General features: G+C 38.9%; 1 protein-coding gene across 1 annotated transcript in view; it reads right to left on the bottom strand.

Annotated features, from left to right (window-relative positions):
• Itprid1 (ITPR interacting domain containing 1) overlaps nt 1-24695 on the bottom strand; it is a 123243-nt gene that overhangs the window by 51540 nt on the left and 47008 nt on the right. Inside the window, exons 9-10 of the mRNA XM_057788184.1 lie at nt 24136-24692; nt 20028-20085 (exon numbers count right to left, since the gene is read on the bottom strand). Of these exons, the coding sequence (XP_057644167.1) occupies nt 20028-20085; nt 24136-24692 (615 nt within the window). The remainder of the gene's footprint in view (nt 1-20027; nt 20086-24135; nt 24693-24695) is intronic.

Genomic DNA, 24695 nt, shown 5'->3' on the forward strand with positions numbered 1-24695 from the left:
AATTAGAATAATATTCTCTGAGGAATATAAGTAGTTCAAGATAAATGATCTAAATATATCACACATGGGTTGCATTCAATGTTATCTATTCTAGGTCAACCTGCATTTAAACTTAAGTTCAACAAACTCTTTACATATTTTTAATTCATATATATATATATGAATCTGTATATTCTCTGTATATACTATATATATTTACATATGAGAATATAATCTAATTGGTATAATTTCCAACTGGAGGTCATGTATTTGTGACTGAAATGAACCTGAAACATACCCAATTCAGTGAATGGAAATAGGTCTGCTGTGAAACTTGAGAACAGTAGAGACAAGAAAATTGACAGTAAAATTCTCAGTGGCTGAGTATGAAGTCAGATGACAATGGGATAAGGTCTTGAGAACGCTGAATGCATTTCTATGAGCCCAGAATTCATGCTGAGCCAACATGACAATAAGGAACAGATGAAAACATTTCAGATATCTAAGTTATCAAATCTGCTTCTATTTCTGTGAAATGCTTAGAAAACTACTGGAGACAGCCCTCCATCAACATGAGCAAGTCATCATCAATGAAGATGGAAAAGCTGGGGCCTAGAGAAATGGTTCAGTCAGTGAAGCACTTGCCATTCAAATCTGAGGACCTGAGGCTGGGTTCCCAGCACCCATGTAAAAAGTCAGGTGGAATGGTGCATGCCTATAGTTCCAAGACTGGGAGGTGGAGGCAGAAGGATCCTCAGGACCTTGCTAGCAAGTTATCTTAGTCAAATCAGTGACTTGCAGGTTCTGTGAGAGACCCTGTCTTAAAACAATAACATAGAGAGTGATTGAGGAAGACAGTCAGCGTTAACCTCCAGCCTCTTCTGTACTTGCACTCACATCCATGCACACACACACACACACGAACACATGTATATGTCACAAACATGCACATGCATACATATACTCATGTGCATATGAAATAACACATGTACATACAAACACTCATGTGTACAAAAGAACATATAAATGTATGTATATATATTACATACATATATACATACATCCACATACAGATCCTCATTTATCCACAAAAGAATACATAAACATGTATATGTCAAATAACATGTATACACACATGATCACATATAAATACACAAATGAAAAAAATTCCAAGGAACAAGCTCTGAGCTGAATTCAGGTCAAAGGAACCTCCAACTGGGTGATCCTAGAAATTCTAAAATTACAGCCTTAAATGAGGAAATGAAAGAAAGCTGTGGGCAGTAGTAAAGGCACACGAAGGATCAAACTTTGAAGTGGAATTCTGCATCTTTCAATTCTAATGAAATAGGTGGAGTCTAGTCTCTTTAAATAAATTAGGACAATACCTAAAGAAGGATGGAGGCCTGAGCTGAAGGAGAAAAAGAATCAATGTAAGAGAGCAAGGCCAATGTAAGGAGAACTCTCCACTGCAAGTTTAGAGTGTTTTATGTTTATTGATGCTACAGAAGGGAAATTACCAAAGATGGATAACCTGAGCTTAAACTTAAATTAAGTTTGTTAGCTTATACATCAAGTAAAAATTTACCTTCTGAAAAAAATATATTGAGAATATATTTAGAAGGTATAAAAATCGCTGACAATATGTACCAAGGGAAATAATGACAACAAAGCAAAGTATCAGCAATCTATCAAATGGTTTGTCAATCAATGCCCTGGGAACCTCATTCACATGGTTCACAAGAACTATCTTTATCGGTATCTTTGTTTTCTTCCTCGGTATCTCCTTGTAAACTTTTAGATTCCTCTTTAATTCCCATGCTGAAAACTCGCTGATACAAATTTGGTTTTAACATGTGAAAATACTTGTCTGATGGATAAAGTTCTATTTCCTCTAATCTTAAACTCCTTTGCTTTTCATTCTGAGCCATAACAACAGGAATTTATGGTACTGGTTGACAATATCTTTGTGACGTTTGATTACATGCCTTTGTTTTGTTTAAGTCTCTGGTGCTTAACCATGATGAAACTCTCTCTCCCCCCTCTCCATCTGTCCATCTGTCTGTCTTTCCTCTCTCCCTCCTCTCTCTTTTCTCTCTTTCTTTTATATTATTTGCATTTACTATACATAAAGTTTTAACTTTGTTGGAGTTTCTCTATGGATAAAAACAGCCTCTGAGAAATCTTCATTGGGCCTATTTATTCAGTGAACACACAGTCTGCGTCAGAATCCACACAGTGCAGGATTTCTGGCTAGTGCATGGTAATATCTTTGGACATCTACAGAATCATAACTTTTTCTATTTTATAGTTAATGAAGGTCAAATATTGGGTTTTAATTAGTCATATTCTCAAGAGCAGGAATTTGTACAATCAGTATAGTAAGAATTATAATGACAAAAAATTTAAAATGCCTTGACTCCCCACATATTATATGTTAGTGAAAATAGAAATCCTATAATGTCCATATTTTATAAAAACAACGTGAAAAGCTAACTGATTAGTGTTTCCATCTGTGACCATGATTAAACCTATGAAAGATGGCAAACCGCACATGCTGAAGGAAGTAGAAGATGTCAGACATCACCACTGAGTTCTGTGTTAGCAGCAGCAGATGACTGAGTTGGCGGTAGAAGAAACCAATCAAGCTCTCAGCTGCATTGGCTGAGACCCTTTCCAGCTACCCCACAAAAAGACCAAGCCTTATCCCTGGCTTCAGCTTTCCCAGGGAAGGCTAAAGGAGGAAATGTCAACTCTCTCCAAAGCCAGAGCAGCCAGAATAAGATCACTTACAGACAGAGGAACTTCAGGATCTAAAGCATTTTTCTGTGATCACTTCCTATGATATTGGGGTGCCTTAGTAGGCATCTCAGAGTCTCATGTCGTGTGGAAAGGTGATGTTTGCTACACAGACAAGACCTGGGATCTTCATCACAATACACTTGAAAGGGTGGTGGGAATCTATGCATATCCCCTTGTTCTCTTCAGAGCTCTTGAGCATCATCTTGGCTTCATGCTATCTGAGCTATGCATATCCCCTTGTTCTCCTCAGAGCTCTTGAGCATCATCTTGGCTTCATGCTATCTGGGACTTCTGGCCAATCACAAGCTTCACAATTAATGGCGTAGGTTTGCTGATGCATTGCTCACTTTCTCCTTGTTGACACCAACTCCACCTCGTTCACTTTCTCTTTAGAAGGTGCTAGCAATCAGCCTTTGATCACACCCTCCTTTCCTTCTGAAATGATCTCTATATGCTCAAAAAATATCTAAGAGATGTATTCTCTAGCTCCCTTCCAAAACAGTCACCAACTAAAACAAAGCTTCTTGGTTTCTGACTTGACTTAAGCTACATCGGAAAAAACAGTGATACCTCTTGTTAACCATCAAGCTAAGCTTGTGAGAGGTGGAGCTAAGCATGTTTGTCTTCATGCTCGCGTGTAGCAGAGCTTCAGCTACTGATGAGGTTTAGAGTCGTTATTACTATCCCAATTAGTGTTATACATGTTATAATATGCAAGTGATGCAGGATTGTTCGGTGTTAACTAAAGTTAGCCTCTAGTTAGATAACACATTTTGGGTTGTTTTCTTTCTTGGAGTGTAGCATCTCAACCACAGTAATACACTTTGACTTTCATATTCCTTCAGTTGTATTTTCTCTATCTGTAAGTCTATTTCCATCTACATTTTCACTGTAGGGTAATATTTGAATAATCTAGTAGAGAATCACTAGGGTTTTTTTTTTTTTTTTGGAGGGAGTGGCTAGGGAAGCGGATACGTTCTGACAAGAATGTACTATCGTGCAATTAATCAATGAAATCATAGCTCATTTGCTCATTAGCTGGGTGACCCTGATCCAGCTCTTCTGAGCTTTGATGCCCTCCTCTGTAAAACAGAAGAAACTGTATTTACTCTCATGATCATTTTGAGGATCAGTTAAAATATAGTTGTGGTTATAGCTTAGCATTAGAGCATGTGCCAAACATGCATGGGGTCCTAGGTTCAGTTTCTTGTCCTCTTAACAGAATAAATTAGTTGAAGGCAGAATAGACTAAAAATTGTACTCTTGATACTTTGGTGCGGGGAAGTTGGCTCACCAGGTACAGTGCTTGCTATTTTCATGAGAGCCTGAATTTTGGCCCCCAGTACCCACATAACAGCTAACTTACTCATCTGTAACCCAAGTGCTAGTGGGGTTGGGGAGACATGTCCTAATGAGTGTGTTTTGTTAGCCATTCAACCTAGTCAAAGTGACGATCTGAACTCCAAGATCAATGAGAGACCTTGCCTCAAAATCAGGGTGAAGAACAATAGAAGAATATACCTGTGGGACACCTCTGCCCTTCCAAAGTACATACTTATGGGTGGACAGACAGAGATAGATAGAGAGAGAGAGAGAGAGAGAGAGAGAGAGAGAGAGAGAGAGAGAGAGAGAGAAAGTTTTGCTTACTGCCTGGCAACAGACTGCTCAAAAGTGCTTTTTTAAAAGGTTAATTTTATTATTTGTAATTACATATGTAAATGCATGTGGGTAGGCACACATACATATAGGTGTCCACTGAGACCAAAGACACAAAGACCAAAGGCCCTAGGAGCTGGACTTATAGCAGTTGTGAGCCACCTGACATGGGAATTGAACTTGGATCTTCTGGAAGAGCACTGTGTTATCTTAAACACTGAGGTGTCTCTACAGTATACAATAGCTTTCTTTCCCCCTCCATTTCCTATAAACTCCATGTTAACCCTTTTGTAGCTGGAATATCAGCCCTTAGCTGAGAGAGAACCAGTAAGATAGATACTAAGTGTTCTTAAAGAGGTGATGGTAGAGTTAGAAGCACATATTTGTGCACAGTTCACTTTCAGAAGCAAAGTGAGTCCAGGATTTTCATGGAGGAATAGATGCACATTGTGGGACCCCTGAAGAAGGAGCAGCCCTGGAAAACAGCTCATGGCAGAGTTGGTGAGAGAGACAACAGCTGAGCTGAGACCTTGAGGGACATATGACTTTTGACCTTCAGAAAAATAGAGCAGAAGTGGATCCCATGAAAAGGGAACAGCACAGCCTGAGAGACACAGGGGTAGGGCATGGGGAAGGGGTTACTTAGTAACCTCAAAAACAGAGAGAGGGCAGGCGGGGAGAGAGAGAGACTACAGGATGGGCTGAGATCAGAGCGAGAATGATCTTAAAGTCAGTCTTAAGGAGGTTCGCATTTATTATATAGATGGCTTAGACTCATTCATCATCATTAGGGAAGCAAAAGCCTCCTGAACAAGAGTAGAGTATTATATTTACAGAACGTAGCATCGACAATTGCCCTTTACACTCAATGGTGAGTAATATTCATGCTCTCTGAACACACTCAGTCAATTAAGAATACTGACTGTCGGCTGCAAAATATCTCCATCGTGCCAAAATGTCTGTGGAGTGGGTGGGGAGGGGGAAGAAGGTGTGATAATTAAAAGAATTGTTACTTGCGATGTCACAGGAGCCGATGTGTTAACTCCACATGCTGGGAAGCTAGAATGCTCCCAGCTGCCATGGGGAGGGAGGATTTTGATCCCTGGCACCACTCATTGGGACAAGATGAATCACAAATGTGTTAATAGTGAGGTTCCATGTCATAACGTGCCAGATGGAGGTGGTTACATCTCTGATTGATTGCCTCCTGGCCAAGACAGGGGTTTTCCAGAAGGCGAATATCTCCAAATTGGCATCCAAGCTCTAGGGATCAGCAGGTCTTTATTATGGTCAACAAGGACCTGACATTCTCTACTTTATGAAGTGTGGCTGCCCTCAAGACATGGGCAGCCAGAAGTAGAATCTGGATAAAGAAAGATGTGTTGAAGGTGTGATTGACAACAGAAACAGGTTTGGGCTGGGCAGTGCCTGTGTGGTTAAGCGTGGTTGTTAGCCAATCTGGATGTACTGGGGAGGGGGGTGGGGTGGGAAGATGCAGTACACGTCCATCCTGCTTATGAGCAAAATAAATTAGAGGGAGGGAGGGAGGGAGAGAGAGAGAGAGAGAGAGAGAGATGTTTCCAAGTCTGGGACCCCAAATCCCCACAGCAGATGAGCGTGGATGCCAGGCAGAGACCACAGGGCAGAAACAGAGCAAAGGACAACTAGATGACCTTCCTGTCTGTTCCCTTGAACTCACTCTGACCGTGACCACCCAAGCCCTTTGTTGTTGCTGCATCTCCCCTCCCACCCCCCGCCCACCCTGTGCAAGCTTCCAACTATAAACAGCCAACTACAAGGGCAATAACTGTGGCATCCTACTGGGAAGGAAGGCAGCCTCTCACAGTCTCTCGAGCAGGCGCTGGGTCCTAATACAGGACAGAGAATAAAGCTTCATTACAGAACAATGGAGTTAGCTGCCAGAGCCTACAGATTTGAATAAACAACAAATAAGCAACATCTGCTCCAGCATATGTGTATGGTAAAAAAAAAAAGTCACAAAATAAAAGAATTTGTAAATGCCAAAAGCAACACTAAACTGCCAGGGCTACTGTAGAGTGAATTTTTAATTGCACATGCAAAGAGGCAGGCTGCGGGTATTAGTCTCACATATGTCTTCTTGCTGCCAACCTGGGAGTATAGATGAATTTAATTAAATAAGGATTATCCCTTCTCCCCAGTACAATTACTTATTTATAACAATGATAAAATTGCCTAATAAAATTGTAATATTTTTTAAAACAAGGCTAGAAAATACCCAGCTTTCTGTAAAAGTAGTTCAGGGCTATTTGGGCTTGAGGATGTCTTTAAAATTAAGTCTATGCCTACTGCCAAGGAACGGAAAAAAAAAAAACAAACAAAAGAAAAAGAAAGAAAGAAAAGTAAACCGCCACCACCAAAATGCAGGCAGCCCCTCATCATAAAACTTGTCACATATAAACAGACAGAAACCACATTATGGAGAAATATAAAGATGGCACAGGATGACGTGGGGATTGGCTTCTACGGGTGTGCAGAAAATTAAGCAATTGGACTCGAATTGAGCTGAGACAACTGAGCCAAGGGACTGGGCCCCGGAGACCTGCTTTCCTCTAGTCTACTGATCCTAATCTGTCTTCTGAAAAGGCAGTTCCTTGAGATTAGTTCCCTTCATTCGGAAAAGATGTACTCTTTCCCTACAAACACAGCGTCTCTCAAATCAACCAAACAGCAAAAAAAGACGGACATCCTGTTCCTCTTCTCAGGAGCCCTGCAGTCTACCACAGCTAAACAATTCCCATGACCAGGGAGGCCATAGTTGTTGGCCTGTGTTTAAAACTGCCATGGGCAAAAGGACGCATGTGCAGGATGCCTTGAAAGAAATCTCTACCTTCTGTGGCTTGGAATCTCGGTGTATCTTTGAGTGACTTTAATAACTTCCCTGCACAAGGATTTAAGGTGGGTTCTGAGTACCCCATCAAGACCACTCTTTGCGGGTCCATCCACAAGGCAACAGAATAGCACGTGGCTGGTCGGCCAGGTTCCACAGTGCTTGGCTATGGTGGTGCCACGCCCACCCTGCTTTCTTCCTTTGCCATGGTGGGACGTGCTGACTGAAGGCACCTCAGAGAATGCATGCTTAATATGCCTGGAAAGGGGCATATAGTCCGTGACTGTGCAAAACGACACACGAGAATTTCCGAGGATGCTCACTAGGGTTCTCACATCAACCCTCAGCTCTTCGTTACTCATGTGTTTCTTTTTTTCTATAAAATTCAGTAATTATCTGTTTTCTGTTGCTATTCACAAGCTCTAGCAGAATAGGGTTGGCTTTCCTCTTTTGAATATAAGGAGCTTGAGTATCCATGAACTGTGATATCTGCAGGGAATCCTGGAATTAATATCCACAGATACTTATATGCTGAAGTCCTTGCTAGGAACTAAAAATACCAACATTTTTTTTTTTTTTTTTTGGTTTTTCGAGACAGGGTTTCTCTGAGGTTTTGGAGCCTGTCCTGGAACTAGCTCTTGTGGACCAGGCTGGTCTCGAACTCCCAGAGATCCGCCTGCCTCTGCCTCCCAAGTGCTGGGATTAAAGGCGTGCGCCACCACCGCCCGGCAAAATACCAACATTTTGAGACTATCCATTGTCTCCTGCCTAAAACACATTGTCACAAAATTAGTTCACTAGTAGTGAATTACAGTGGGAACTTCTGGGCTGGGGATGTAGGTCAATGATAGAGCCCTTGACTCATGGGCATGAGGCCCGGGATGCCCTGCGGCACAGGTGAGCAAATGTGGCATTAGGATGCACACTTCGACCTAAGATGTGGGCTTCCACCTAAGCCCAGATGTGACCTGACCAGAATGGGAAGCAGTGTGCAGTCAGGCACTGGATTCCACCCTCGAGTGGAGAGGTTTAGGAGAAGAGAGAGAAACAGAAGCAAACAGTTTAAATCTCTCCAGGTAAGACCAACAGCAGCACCATTTGCTCAGAGGGAAGGGAAGGGGAGAAACAAGAGCTAGTGAGCTGTGTTAGAGATGAGAATGGTGGATTTGATTAGTGTCCCGGCGACTCTGAAATAACACCAGAAGACAGACTGGAGAGGCAGGAACGGAGACAGGAAGACGAACCAAATTGAGTGTTGAGTGGTAACTGAGGAGAAGCCCAACACAGGGGCAAGATAGAAAAGAAACAATTTCAAGCTTATCTGTTCTAAATCGGAAGCAAAAGCACTACCAGCACTTAATAATTTATTCTTACTAATTACACCAATATAATTAATTTTACACAGCACTTATAGTTCTTCTTTGCTGAATAATTGTTGGCTTTGTTTTGGACTAATTAGAAGGCACAGACAAGTGAAAGAAGAAAAGCCAGATGCCATTCTGTCATCAAGGATCACCATTAACAGCACTGTAACTGTCTGGCAGGCTGTCTGTCTGTCCATCCATCCATCTGTCGGTCTACCTTTACATATCTATAGATTTGTCTATTTACTTATCTATCTATTTACCCATCCATCACCTATTCTTATTAGGAGGTAAGGGTTAAATATTTGCTGAAAATTAAATCTATCTATTGCACAGTACAAAAGAAAGAAGAAAGAAGAATGTATAGCTGAAACCAATCACCATCAGATAGGTGGCATATGGTTAACTGCAGCTTATCTCAAACCAAAGCTTTGTGTCTGTTGAGGCAATGATAGATGCTGTTTACTTGAGAAAGGCTCTCTCTATGGAACCCTGGATGGCCTAGATCTCAGTGCACATCTCAGACTCACAGAGATTTGCCTGCCTCTCCTTCCGGGGTGCTAAGATTCAAGGCAGTAATACCACACCCAACTATAGAAATATTTTTATGTATTCGTGCATTTTAATGTAATTGTGAGAGTCTTCTGTAGGAACAGAGTTTGTAATGATGGCTTAGATTCTCAGCTATGCTTTAACCAGTGCAATGACAAAGCAAGCCCTTAAGAGCTCATTCTCAGTGGTGTCCTCACAGTCCATTTTATGCTTCATCATTTAAGGAATTCTCTCCGATATCAAAGCTAGTTCTGATTTTTGCTCCTTTTCAGTGTGGCAAAGAGTAACTTCCCAGTGAGTGTACAGAGGCCAGCATGTAGTCACAGTCGAAAGTTTCTCATCAAAGCTGGTCAGTGGATTTTCCTTGACACAGATTACATACACCTCCATTTGTTTCAAATTAGTTTACAGTTTATTTTTAGATTAAAAATGAATTGAAAGTTGCCTCCTTACATATTCCTTCTGAAATCTTTGATTTTGTTAAATCTCATTAATCTTTTTTTGTGAAATATTTGAAAATCCTCAGATATAATACATATAAAGTACAGAAAAGAACACAACAGACATTTGATTCTTTTAGGCACCCAAAAGCTCTATCAAAAGTTAAGATTCTGTAATTGCCACTTCATGGTTGTTGTTTTTTTTTTTTTTCCAAAATTGCTAGGGATCAAATCCTAGACATTGCATATTCTAGGGAATGTTTTACTCCTGAGGTATATCCCTTTAAAAAGGAAAATGACAGGTACAGGAAGCCTGGAATAACTGTGTGGTCTCACTTCCAGCATCTTTGCCTTTCTACCAAAGTTAAATAGAATTCTAAGTGTGTTCATGCTTTCCTTGTATATGTTTGTGTTTTTCTACATTGTACATATTTAGTACAAAAGAGTATGGCTAAAGTTAATATATATTGTACATTCACATGCAAACATTCTATTTATGACACTTACCTGTATGGAAAATTGACTTGCTTAATATCATTGTTGTGTATGATCCTACTTTGCAAGTAATTAAAATACTGAATTTCCTAGTCTACAAATTATGCTGCTAATTTTAACTCTGTACCCCATGAAATATAAATATTGTTAACACAATACTGATATTTTGAAATTTATAATATGTAAAATTGTATAGACATTTATGCAGATGCATTTATGTATATACATTTATACATAGGTACATATTTTATACATATAAAAATGATATCACATGCAACACACATATACTTTGCTAGAATAAACTCTATAGCAATTATATCTGGTTTTAATTACACTGGTGTTTCTTTATAAATAGATTTTGCCAGTTATATTATTTCCTTTCTTTGTCAGTTTATTTTTTTCTTCAACTTTATATGTTTTGTCTTCTATTACACATTGTTGTAAAACTTTATATTTTCTTCTTTTAAGAATTTAATGCATAGAAAAATACAAGATCTCCTGAGTAAATTGGGAGCATAGGGACCTTGGGAGAGGGTTGAAGGGTAGAGGAGAGGCAGGGAAGGGAGCAGAGAAAAATGTAGAGCTCAACAAAAATCAATAAAATAAAAAGAAAAAAAAGAATTTAGTGCTTGAAAGGACAGTCAGTGGTGGTGCATAGCTTTATTCCCAGCACTTGGGAGGTAGAGACAGGCAGATCTCTGTGAGTTTGAGGCCAACCTGGTCTACTACAGTCTACAGAGCAAGTTTCAGGACAGGTTCCAAAGCTACGGAAAAACATTGTCTCAAAAAACAAAAATAACAACAAAAAAGAATTTGGTGCTCGAGTGTGAGTTTTACTTAGCAAATGATTTATCTCTGCTTTCTTGCTATCTTCTTTGTGCTGGTTTTGTTTTGTTGTTTGTTTTGTTTTTCAGGACAGGGTTTCTCTGTGTATGTAGCTTTGGAGCCTGTCCTGCTACTCACTCTATTGACCAGGCTGGCCTCGAACTCAGAGGCCTCTGTCTCCCAAATGCTAGGATTAAAGGCGTGTGCCACTACCATATAGGCTATCTATGCTTTTTATATTGCCAATTTTGTTTTTATCATTTTTTCGCATTTTCTTCTTTGTCTCTTTATGTATGATATGCTAATGGATTTTGTGTGTGGAAGTCAGAGGACTACTTAGGGGAGCTGGCTCTCAATACCACCTTGGTATGTGGACCAAACTCAGGTCATCAGGCTTGGCAGCAAGCACTTTTACCGTATGTAAAGATAAGTGCCACCTGGCTTGCAACTTATCTTTATTAATTTCTAACTTCAATGCTTAATTCATAATGGTGAATTCTTTAGGCAAAGTTTTAGTCTTGCTGAGTTCTCACTTGATAATGAAATAATTCATATTGTCAATTCACATCAAGTTGCTGTTATTTGATATTTTAAAAACAACTCTACTTTTCAATAAAATATCTTTATCATTGATATGTTATGAGAATTCATAATTTTAATTATGACTACCAGCAGTGATATCTAGGATGGAGGAGCCAGCCCTTACATGCTGTTTGTTTTGTTTATATGAGGTTTGAAAGGGTTGCATTTAATACTCTACTGGATTTAACGTATGTGGAAAAGTGACCTATATTTGTGTTTGTATCTAGGAAAATCAATGGAATAATCTGTAGTCCTAAATTGTTAGAAGATTTTTTAAAAGTTCCAAGAAAACGGTAACAGAATGTTTACATAAACTTTTTTTTATTAAGTGCATACAATGAATGAATTGTAATATCAGTATCTTGCCCCCACTCCCCATAGTTTGTTTGACCTATAGCGGACCAAAAGACTAGAACTACTTTGTAAAAAATTCATGGTTTAATTTAATGAGATATATATGTGTGTTTTTCTTGCGTGTATGTTTATGTATTTTGTGAGTACAGTGTTTACAAATGCCATGAAAGGTTGTAGTATCCTCTGGAAGGAGTTGTGAGATACCATGTTGGTTCTGGGAATCAAACCTGGTCCTCTGGAAGAACAACCAGTGCTTTTAACTGCCGAGCCATCTCTCCACCCCCAAGATTGTTAATGTTTAAATGGAGTTTATAATTTTGAATAACCTTAAATGTAATATTTTGTTTTAAATATTTTCTTCTGCTTCGAAATATGCTCCACTTGATTTTAATATTATAGTTATTGATAAGTTTCTGTGTTTGTTTCTCTATCATCCCATCTCCCAATTTTCACACGTAAAGTTCATGCTAAGTTTGCTGTAGTAAAATAAAATTTAAACTAACAATAATTGTATTTTAGTCTCATGGTATATGTATGTGCATCCAGTGTGGTGTGTGTGCTTATAGTGTGGTATGTGTACATGCAATAGTGTGTGTGTGTGTTCCTGTAGTGTGCTGTGTGTGCATGTATTGTATGTGTATGTGTGAACATGTGCATATGGGTGCATATACATGCATCTTCATGCTGCTGTACAGGTAAGGTCAGAGGTGGATTTTGCCCTTTCTCATCACTCTCTGCCTTAGTTTTGTGAAACAGAGTCTGTATTCATTGCTTTTTGTTAACTTTAGATAGAAATAAACACATCTGGGAAGAAAAAAATATCTCTTTCTTTGAACACCTGCCCCCATCAGACTGGCCTTTAGGAGAACTGTTGGGGGCATTTTCTTGATTGATAATTGTTGTAGGATAACACAGCTTCCTGAGGGTGATGCCACCTCTGAGCAGGTGGTACTGGGTTGTATTAAAAAAACAGGTTGAGCAAGTCATAAGCATCAAGCCAATAAGTAGCATTCATCAATGGTGTCTGCTTCAGTTCCTGCCCTGACTTCCTTTCTTGGTTTCCAATGGCGGGCTATAATATGTAAGCCAAATCAACCCTTCCATTGATCATGTTCTTTATCATAGAAATAGAAAGCCAAAGTAAAGCAGAGTTGTTACAGTAGTTAGAGGTATATTGCATTCTTTTGTGCTGCAGAATGTTTGCTTAATGACGCAAAGATGTGCTTCATCCTTTATGTTACATTTGTTTAACTCTGTTTGCCTGCCTAAAACATCTGATTGGTCTAATAGAGAGCTGAATGGCCAATAGCTAGGCAGGAGAGGGAGTGGCAGGGCTGCCAGAAGAGAAGACAGAGAAGAAAACAAATAGGAGACAAGTACACCAGGGGTCAGCCACACAGCCACATAGCCAGTCACAGAGTAAGAAGGAAAGAAAGGATATAGAACAATAAAAAGTAAAAGCCCAGAAGCAAATCGTAGATGGGATAATTTAAGTTAAGAAAACCTGGCTAGAAACTGGCCAAACTAAGACCAGGAATTCATGAGTAAAAATAAGTCTCTATGTATTTATTTGGGAGCTGGGTGGTAAGCCCCCAAAGGGAAAGCAAAAGCAAAACAGCCCCACAGAGTCTCTTCCAGAATCTGGAGTTCACATGTTCTGCTAGGCTTGCTGACCAGTGTGGAATTCACCATCTCTTACTCCCAGACCACTATACCCAAGCTTTGTGTGTAGGTATGGGTTCTGAACTCAAGTCCTCAGGCTTGTATGGCAAGTGTTTATAACGGAGCCGCCTCCTAGTCTCTCCCTAGTCGTTCCACAGCGCTTCGCTTCCAGACTGAAACTGGAACTGCACATCTTTCTGCTCTTCTATTTAGGTCTATTTCTTCCATACCCTATCCTAATTGTTCTAGAATCCTCTTAGTAACTTTTAATGAGAGGAACAATAAAAAGAGCAGCAGCTAAGAGAATATATATATATATATATATATATATATATATATATATCAACTTATTTACTCCTTCAGAGCACTTTGAGCTGGAATGTGTTGCCAGTGCTCTCAAAGTTTCTCTCTAGACAGAGACACAGAAGCATAAACGTTGGGGAAATCATTTCCAAGCTGCTGCTGCTAGGGTGTGGTACTGGGTTTTCCTTCCTGGGTTCACCTTTTCAAGTATGTCTGTAGTTCTTTGTTTTTGAGGAGGGGGTTGATGCTTGCTGAGGTGTTCTAGTTTTGGAAGTGATGTTAGGTGGCTTTTTCGTATCGAAAAACTATGTCTGGGTATAAAATCATCGGCTCACACTTTTCACTTCTAAATAATAGAGCAATAATAGTTATGGGTTTTTTAGTTTTCAATTTGCCACTTAGTGTTACTAACAAAATGTTTGATTTCTCTGTGCATTCCTTACTGAAAATTTATAGATTACCTTTGCCTTGTCAAATCCTTTATCTTCATACAATTTACTTTGCTATTACATATTCTAATTTTGCTGATATGCTTGGGCCTGATAAACTATTCTATTTCAATACCTACTAATTGTGCCCAAAGTATGATAGATATATACACAAAAAAATCAAAGCCTACTAAAAGCCAGTAGTCTGTGCCTTCCACTTAGGTTTGGTGATTAGAGATGAGAGGATGAGGAGAGCAGAAGCTTGGAGTACTTGTCTCCCCTGTCCTCATGCTGGGTGACTGCCACTTGGCTTCCTCCATCCACAGACAGGTACAACCGAGAATAAAATATGTACTTGTGGTTCCAGGTACAAGTTCCTTCCCGACTGCCCATCCTGACTCGGCAGAGTCAGCATGATGCTTCTAATCTAGAATTAGCATCGATATATTGGTTTCTATCAAACTGGCCAATAGTTCTGCGAAAACTATTCCTCAGTTCCCTGATCTGAATACACCATCTGGTTTTTGTTTGTTTGTTTGTCCATTTTGCTTTGAAATAAAGTCTTTCTTCCACTTTGTCTTTCAACTTTCCAAATCAAAATGTTCATTCCAGCCATTATTCCAATTTGTTATCATTCCAGATTTGTCTCCCTGGATGTCTATTAGGCAGTGCTCAAAGCATAAAACCAATAGCCGGTGTTATCTGACTGTGTAAACACCACACACTGCAGTGATAATAGCTTAGTAGATGACATTACATTTTATCTATGCCAGTTGTCACCAAATATCAGAGACCATCGATTTGAAACAACTGAGAAAGAAATAAAAAGACCCTGTCAAACTAAGGTCAGTCATCAACTATAAGATATCCCTTAATTGCAGAGATGAAATCTGGGAAAATATGGTCAAATTCAGCAATCAGCCCTTCTCCTGCTCAATTGATTTCTCTACCTGGAGCCACAGTTTTTTTTCTCCACTCTGTTGGTGTTTCTCCATGGGAGCCATCTTCTAACCATAGTCAGATAGGCAGCACTCAGGCTTCCGGGGCTCATGGGCAACATCTCCCCACCCACTGCCCTTGCTTTCTCTCCTTCTTTCTGCAACTTCTTCCTTGTTTATAACCATGGTGAGCTGGAAGGCTCGGGAGGAGAAAACTGGTTCCTACAATTTCTTTAGGAAAGCTGTATGTAGCATCCTGCCTATCATGTATCTCTCTGTCTTACTGTCTGTCTATCTATCACATATCTATCCATCTACTTATCTGTTACTAATGGCTTTGTATGTGATATAATTTTTCAGAATCCTAGTCAAAGCAGAAATAGGAAGACTCTAACTCTAACTACCTGTGAAATCCACTTAACATTTCCTAGCTCCATCTAACTGGTGTTTTCTTTATTAAATAATTTCTTTGTCTTTGCCGGGCGGTGGTGGCGCACGCCTTTAATCCCAGCACTCGGGAGGCAGAGGCAGGTGGATCTCTGGGAGTTCGAGGCCAGCCTGGTCTACAAGAGCTAGTTCCAGAACAGGCTCCAAAGCTACAGAGAAACCCTGTCTCGAAAAACCAAAAAAAAAAAAAAAAATTTCTTTGTCTTTAACCATAAATTTAGATAATTTTTCTATACATCTTCTAATTTTCAGTAATTTTCTGAGTTATTCACTCTGTGATTAAGTGCTTTCATTGTGTATTTTTTAAAAGTATATTTTATTTTCTTACTACTAGTATTTTTCTGTACTTCTGTTTTTATGGTTTTATGACTTTAATTTTTCACAATTCATCCAAATTTGTTATTCTGTCATTTCATGTATTCATATGAGTCCACTTACTGACTTTCATATCCTCTTTGACATAAATTTTATATATATGTATATATATATAATATACATTTATATACACATACATACACACATACATACATACATATCTGATGGAGGTGGGTCTTGTATCTTATCTGTTGTTTTTATTGGTTAACTAATAAAGAAAACTGCTTGGCCTGATAGGACAGAAAATTAGGTAGGCGGAGTAGACAGAACAGAATGCTGGGAGAAAGAAGCCGAGTCAGAAGTCGCCATGATTCTCCCACTCCAGACAGATGCAGGTTAAGATCTTTCCTGGTAAGCCAACTCATGGTGCTACACAGAATATTAAAAATGGGTTAGATCAATATGTAAGAGCTATCCAATAAGAGGTTAAAACTAATGGGCCAAACAGTATTTTAAAAAATACAGTTTCAGTGTAATTATTTCGGGTGTAAAGCTAGCTGGGTGGCGGGAAGCAGCCTGCTGCTCCCCACCACACATATTAATCTCTGTTGAAGGAGCTGCGGGCTGCGTTCCTGCCTCCCCGGCTCCAGGCCACTGACTAGCTTTATACCCAAAATAACAACACACAAACTGTATTCATATAAACACTGCTTGGCCCATTTCTATTAATGTGTGTAGCACCACGAGATGGTGACTTACCAGGGAGATTCTAGCCTACGTCCATCTTGGGTTGGAGCTTCATTGCATCTGCCTCAGAGAGCTGAGCTATGGCGTCTGAGCTCACTTCCTCTTCCTCCCAGCATTCTGTTCTATTTACTCCACCCACCTATGTTCTAACCTATCAGGCCAAGCAGTTTCTTTATTAATTAACCAATGAAAGCAACGGATATATGACACTCCCACATCATTTCCCTTTTTCTGTTTAAACAACAAAAAAAAGAAGGCTTTAACTTTAACATAGCAAAATTACATATAACAAAACAGTTATAAAGCAAGAATTACAGTTATACGTCCATATTTCTTCATGTATTTAATATATTTTTACTGTGCCTAGACACTGAGAATGGTTACTGTCTTAGGATGCAAGGAAACTTTATGGAAAAATTGCCTATTGCCCCAAATGGAATTCTGTTTTTTAAAACTTCTTTCCATCTTTGCTATTTCTTGGTCTTTATAATGTATATTTAGTTCAAATACTGAACAGTGCTGTGGGCACATTTCATACTTAGAATTTGTTGATTTCCTAGTCTGGCCATCTCCTTTCTGGGGCTTGTACTTCCTTTCTCTTCTTAATCCTTCTGTCTTTCTCCCACTCTGTGTCTTCTGGTTTTTTTTTTGTTTGTTTGTTTGTTTGTTTGTTTGTTTGGCTTACAGCACAACTTTTTGGTTGAGTTTTGGAAGGGCGCCAAGTGATGTCACCTCAGACAGGAGAAGGATTGTGCTTCCTTGAAGAACCTGCCCAGCTTTCCATTCTTCTCTCGCAAGCATCGAAACCCTCAACTATTTGCTTGCCTACATTCTATTTTCAGGGTCTTTAGGCAGAACTTTTAGAAACATGTTGGAAAATGCAGTTATTCATGGGAAAGCAGTCTATCATCAGACATAGAATCAGACCTCGCATGCTAGGTTGGAATAGAATTTCACCCCAGGAGGACTGTTTTCCCAGGGCATGGATTTCCCTCACACATCTCACGCAAATCACCTCCAGTAATTTTTGAATGTTTCCTTGTAGTCAGTCTTTTAGTGGCAGATATTTCTTCTAAATAACAATGTTTTAAAGAGCCAAATCTTGTGGTATTTTTCCATGTTTGTTTATTTTCTAAAGTGCCAGGTAATGTATGTCCTGATCAGTCTAAGAGTTCTATGACATTGATGTATTATACTGATTTAGTAAGCCATTTTCTTTAATCCCTTGATACATTCTTCATTTAAAATCATCCACAGAAGTCCTCTCACATTCTTTCTCTCCTACAGAACCTGAATAACCTCCATGGCTTATAAACTATAGAGATGGACATTCCCCATTTTAAAAAGCAAGCATATATTTTCCATTCCTTATATTACCTTGTCATCCCAGTGATAGCTTTTGAGAGGTTAAACAATGATACAGTGTTCACAGCTTTGCTCTCCATCACCTCGAAGAAGTCACCTTGCTCAAATTCATGCACGAAAATAGTTCTACTTCTTGCTAATGTTCAGAATTTTGTCATTGTATAGAAGCAACAGAGCATTAATGGTTTATGAGATTATCAATTATATATGTGTAATTACGACCTTAAACAATTGCTTTCCATTGTTTTGAAGGCCGGCTTGCTTGGCAATATGGTTGTCACCTGATTCTGTGCTAGAGTCAGCTCAAAAGTTGCCAAGTCCAGGCATTCAGGATGGTTCATTTATATGGAAGTTCATTCGGGGCCATCTACCAGGATGCCCAAATGAGGCGTCTCTATACAGCATGAGGCTGGGTTCTCAGAAGTGCTCCAAGAGCAGACATGCCAACATCCAGCAAGCACCCAAGGGACTAAGAATCAGCAACAAGTGTCTTAAAACTATACAGCCATGGTCTACTGGCCATGAAAAAACTCACGTACTAATTTAGATGAAGTAATCTTGGGAATTTTGCATTTAAAATTTGCTTGAATATATGTACATATATTTCAAAGTGATAAAGGATAATCTTCTTGCTTCATTAACTCAATTTTACTCTTTGATTTCAGTACGATTTTTATTCAGTTGTTTTGAGACAGGGTATCTCGGACTATTCTCAAGTTTATCATCCTCCTGCCTCAGCCTCCTGTGTGCTGGGATTACAGACATGTGCTACCACAGTTTGGCACCAACACTATTTTTGAAGGAACAAAAAAGATTAAAAAAAAAAAAAAAGGAAAATCCAGCCTGTTCAGATTTTTCTTATTAGGCAAACTATCACTTCTCTCTTTTCAGTCTCTCGTTTTGTCCAACTTCCCACATAATCTTTCTGGAATAATTGGCATGGCTTATGTGATAACAGTAGACCTCCTAATTGAATGTCAAGGAAGGCAGTTCCTATTGACAAGGGGACCTCCAGCTTCATTGAGAAGCATTCAATTAGATGGAAAACAGATGCTTATTTTTGTCTTATAAACCTCAATGCAGGTTATATGGTAATTACTTGAAGAGCAGGATAACAATTTATGTAATCAGCAGGACCCTATAATTACTAATGCATAATTTCTAAACAGCATTTAGCAAAATGAGACCCATACATACACTTTGTAATGGAAAAGATGTGTTTGACACCACACTAAATTAAATTTAAAATTTGCATATTTCCTTCCAGGAAACACAGTGGCTTCATCTGTTCTATTTTGCTTGACTAATCTCTGCCTGCTTCCAGCTCCACTGAAGGATCATGGCAGCTGTGCTGTGAGAGCTGTGACTAGGGGGATGAGAAGCAGGGACAAAGCAGGGCTTACTTTCTAGTCTAGAATGTGGAGCATCATCCCAAGAAGAGACCGGGAAGGCTGCGTGCTGGCAATTTCTATCCCCTGAGAGTTTGACAAGGGGTAATACAAAATTTAGAATGCAAGAGTTGGTAGGACATTTAAAAAATTATTTGCACTTACTTTTGTATTGTTTATGGACAATCTGAAGCCTGCATAATGGCATGACTTGTGCAGTATCTCAGACCAGGCAGAAGGAGGAGGAAATCACCCACTCCGTCTCTGATGTTAAACCCATTCTACTACACACAGCTCAGGTAGTTACTGCTCGACAAGCCACACGCAATAGCCACAGGGATAGCGAATATTTCCTGAGAAGTATTTTAAGATTTACAACTCAGAGAGTACAGAAATGTATAGGACTCTCATGGAGATAATGAATCTCCATGTATGTTAACTGTTCTAAAGTACTGGCTGTTTCATTTCCTCCCAATGATCATTGATGAAAATCATTCATACCCCTTATTGAATATTTACCTGCAATTCCTGAAATCAGGTTAAGAGGGTTGCCAGTGTCTTCGTCAAAGCTTTGGACCTAAGATGTCAAAATACATTGATTTTACTAGCAATATTTTCATAACAAATCCAGTTTGTTTAATCAATAAACAATGGTTACCCACAGATAACCACATAGAGGGACAAGCATGAGTGGCGATCTCCTAGGTGATAGACTTCTGGGAGGACTTGGCGTGAGACATCCACAAGAAAGACTCAAAGAATTAAAAGAGCTCAGGGAAGGGGAGGATCATTCCTGGGTGGGAGGGGCAAGGCTTCTTTCTGGAATTCGTGCATTAGAAATTTCTGTTGAGACTGAAGAATATTAAATGTGTGTGAGAGAGCTAGCTAATTATGGCTTGATATGCTTATGCACAGTAATTCAGATAATCAAGCAGCTACATAGCCCTTACACACGTGCTCGCGCGTGCACACACACACACACACAATTTATTTCTAAATTAAGAGAGCAGAACTTATTTTTGAAATATTTGGCAAGTTAATGGATAACAGTCTACAAATGATAATAAAGCTATTGGTAAAACATAGCAGAAACTATTACCTTTAAATAATAGCATAGCTCACTGTACAAATGTGTCACCCAGAGAATTCTTTGAAAGGAGAAAACAGTTAATGGCAACACTTTGGAGTGTTTCTTTGTAGGATGTATGTTTTGCAAGCTATTTCTGGATATAGCAATGAAGACAAAAGTTTTCATTCGTTAATTTGGATGAGTGGTATCTTATGCTCGGAATTGATTAGACGAACTTACCAGGAATTTGGTATCTTACACTCGGAATTAATTAGACAAACTTACCAGGAATTTGGTATCTTACACTCGGAATTGATTAGACGAACTTACCAGGAATTTGGTATCTTACACTCGGAATTAATTAGACAAACTTACCAGGAATTTGGTATCTTACACTCGGAATTGATTAGACGAACTTACCAGGAATTTGGTATCTTATACTCAGAATTGATTAGACGAACTTACCAGCATTTCTTCTACTAGTTTTGGTAGCTCAAACCAATGTGCATCACCACATCTTTAAATGTAATGAGAAAGTTCTCTTCCCACATCATTAGCATGAAGAAAAATCCACTTAGTACAAATGCAGAACAATTTTTTTTCAATTAGAAAACAATAATGGAAAAAAGTGATGCTTTAAAAATAAATTTAATTTAAAACAAATGTCAAGTATATCCCTGAGCTTTCTACCAGATACAAAGATATTAGTTTTAGAAATCAGTAAAAATTGGATAAAGAAGCAGTCTTCACTGAATGAAGATGTCAAATGACAATAATACCTTTGGCCTCACATGTGTTTTCTGTAATACAGGGTTCATTCATGAAAAGAAGGAAGGGTGCAGACCATTGATTGTGACCATAAAGGCACATATGTCATATAACATACCTGCATGGGTTTCACAAGTATTAAGTGCATTTAATATTCTTGATAACTTTAGAGGGAATTCTTCTTAGAAGAATTAAGCATAGAATGTGTTGCTCTTTGCATTAGAAATCTATGTATAACTTTTGTTGGAATTATAATTTGGAGATTCAAGCCAAATATGGCCAAAAGCAACATTCAACAGGCCTGGAGGGAAGCGTGATAGACTGGCTATAAAGGAAATTTGACCAACCATAGTTAAAATTCTACTGGCCAATTATTTATGCATATTGACTATCATTTAAATGCCTCAGAAATCTGTCAATTTCACCTACATTTTTATTTCTTATAATTAAATTTTTAGATTTGCCATTCAAAAGTAGACATTAAATCCAACATTGGTTCCTATTTAGTATGCTGAATCCCTAGGTTCTTTCTTTATTCTTTCTTATGGCACTGAGTGAAATAAGTATTTTCCCCAGTGCTAATATAATATTTTACAAAAACCTTTTTTGTTTTGTTTTAAGGGGGTGAGTTTCTTTTCTGTTGTTTTACGGTTACCTCTGCTTTGTGTACATAGGAAGTATTGCACACATACAAGAAAGTGTTGAAGTTGGTTATGAAAGTCTACATAATATTCTAGTTTCCTTTTTTACATTCATTTTGTGTGTGTGTGTGTGTGTGTGTGTGTGTGTGTGTGTGTGTGAACATTTAGGGGGACAAACTTCAGGGGTCAGTTCTCTCCTTCCACTAATATTCTAGTTTTCTATGGAAACCATTTTGGATTAATGTAGAGTACTTTAATGATATTTAACTTGGGAAATACTTAACAAAACTATTATTTTACTGTTCAAGTAATCCTTATAAGTATACATTTGCCTTAAAATATTAAATTAAATTTAAAATAATGCATAAAATTGCCAAACTAGAAGAAAACAGATCTTTGCTAAAGTGTTATAAATTGGCAAAAAAAAAAAAAATGATGTGGTATGAAAAGTGGTGTTTTAATCTTGTAAAGAAATCCCTGTAAGGATTTCTATAAGGCATGTGTACACATGCACACATAAATATGTACTTATGTAGATACTAGGTTCTTTGGTAGCTATATATGTAATGAAACATTCACATCTTTCAGGGGCAGAGGGTTACTGTAGGTATCCTCCCTTGAGTATAACCTAGTTTTTTTTTCAAGGCATTGTTAAGCTTTACTTTCACTAAGTTCACCGTTTGTGGCTTCTTGGATTTCACAAAATGCGTTTGTAGAATAATATAAGGGCCCATCTGCAGACTGCCCCTGTTTCTCCCTGGCACTGCTTTGTGTGCCTGTTCCTGTTACCTCTCCTTTCAAAGCAGATTCTGTTACAACATCTATGCTGGTGGCTGTGCCTGGCACATGATGGCTCTGATGGCTCAGCAGAGAGACATCTTCCATCTCGTGATTTATAAATTAAATCAATTCCCCCAGTATACTTGGAGCAATTCAGATATACAGGGGTTTGTAAAGCATCCTTTCTTATTCCTCTCTAACTATATTAACAGTTATCAATAAGCTCATGACCCACCCTAGTTTCCATTATGAATACAGAGGTAAGAGGAAATACACACACACACATACACACACACGCACGCACATATTTATCAACTAAATACAATAGAAGATATAAGAAAAAAGAGTGCAGACTATTGTGAGTGAGAAAAAGTAAGAATGAACAAGTAGAGATTTCAGGTGAATCAGGGTCTCAATATGTGAACCCTAAAGCAAGTCAACAAAGGAAACTAAATCCCCAGTTTCAAGGTCTACCCTGAGCTCTTAGTGCTTTACTAAGATTGTTGCATGACACATTGTGTCAAGAGTATGTCCTGACTCTTCCTTTGGTCTTTAGAGTGCCAGGAATTCAGCAAGGCAGAGGCAACTGACACGTGCACCTCTTTCACAGGGATTCATCCTGGGGCTCTGAGAACACAGAGGGAAAAATTTTGGGACAACTGCCACTGAGTGAGAGTAATTGAACTAACCCCTTAAAGAAGGTGAGCTTAAAAAAAAAGATAGAAAGTAGATTAAAAATCACACCAAGATACTTAATAAAAAATAGAGTGAGAGTAAAGTAAGAAATAACTCTTAGATGCAGAATAAGAAAAAAAATAATAGACGTGGTAATTAAGAATGACCTCATAGGCTCCTTTGTTTGAATGTTTGGTCCCCAGTTGTTGAAACTGTTTGGGAAGTAGTAGGAGTCGTGGCTGTGTTGGAGGAGGGATGTCTGTGGAGACAGGTTTTGAAGTTTCAAAAGTCTATGCCATTCCCAGTTAACTCTCTCTGCATAGGACTTGTGGATCAGAGAGGCTTACGTGCCCACATGCCCACTGGCATGCTCCATTCCATGATCATGGGCTTGCTTTCTGAAATATAAGCCTCCAATTAAGCTGTTCTCCCTAGAAGTTGCCTTGGTCATGGTATCTTACCACAGCAATAAAAAAGTAACTAAGACAATAAAAGGTTGGTTTTGTACCAGTTTAGTCCTGCCTGGAGTAATTGGAGTAACTATGAGTGTCTCAGTATAAACTAAATTTGAAAATATAAGATAAAGTAGCAAAAGATTGAGATGTCAAGTGGATCAATGGAGGTAAAAAGCAAAAAGGTTTGGTGGGCTAGGCCATTTCCAACAGGAAATTAAGCAAGCAGCTGCAACACTCACCTCCTCCATTTCAAAGGAGTCCACTCCTTTACTCACGATGTGAGACAAATTCTTGAACTTGTCCATGGGAATCCATTTCTCCTTCCAAATTTTCCTTCCGACTGACCCCTCAGGCACTCTGGTATGAGGAGACTGTTTTGCCATCTGCTTGTCCAGAAGATCATGTGGAGGGAGACAAGGGGACAAGTCATTGCAGACTTGGGCAGAACCATGTTCTGTTGAAAAAAGCACTTGACTTCCATCATGGCTAGTGGAAGCCACTTGTAGCCCCAGCCTAGACTCCCATGGCTTTGTGGGCAGACTAGAAATCCCGTCTTCCATCTTGAATGATTCTGACAGAGCTGAGTTAACATCTCTCCTGATGGTCTGTCTTGAAGTTCTTTTTAAAAGTTGTCTCATTCTTCTCCGGTGCTCTTTAGCTCCACTCGATGTGGGGTTTTGCACACCCTCTCTTCCAACTTTCTCTTCATCTTGGCTCTGGGTGGTGTTAACATCATTCAGCAAAGATGAGAAAGCATTGGTCACATGATCCAGAATTTCCAACTGTCGGAACCTGCCTG

This window comes from Chionomys nivalis, chromosome 1 (assembly GCF_950005125.1).
Source record: "Chionomys nivalis chromosome 1, mChiNiv1.1, whole genome shotgun sequence".
Taxonomy (NCBI): Eukaryota; Metazoa; Chordata; class Mammalia; order Rodentia; family Cricetidae; genus Chionomys; species Chionomys nivalis.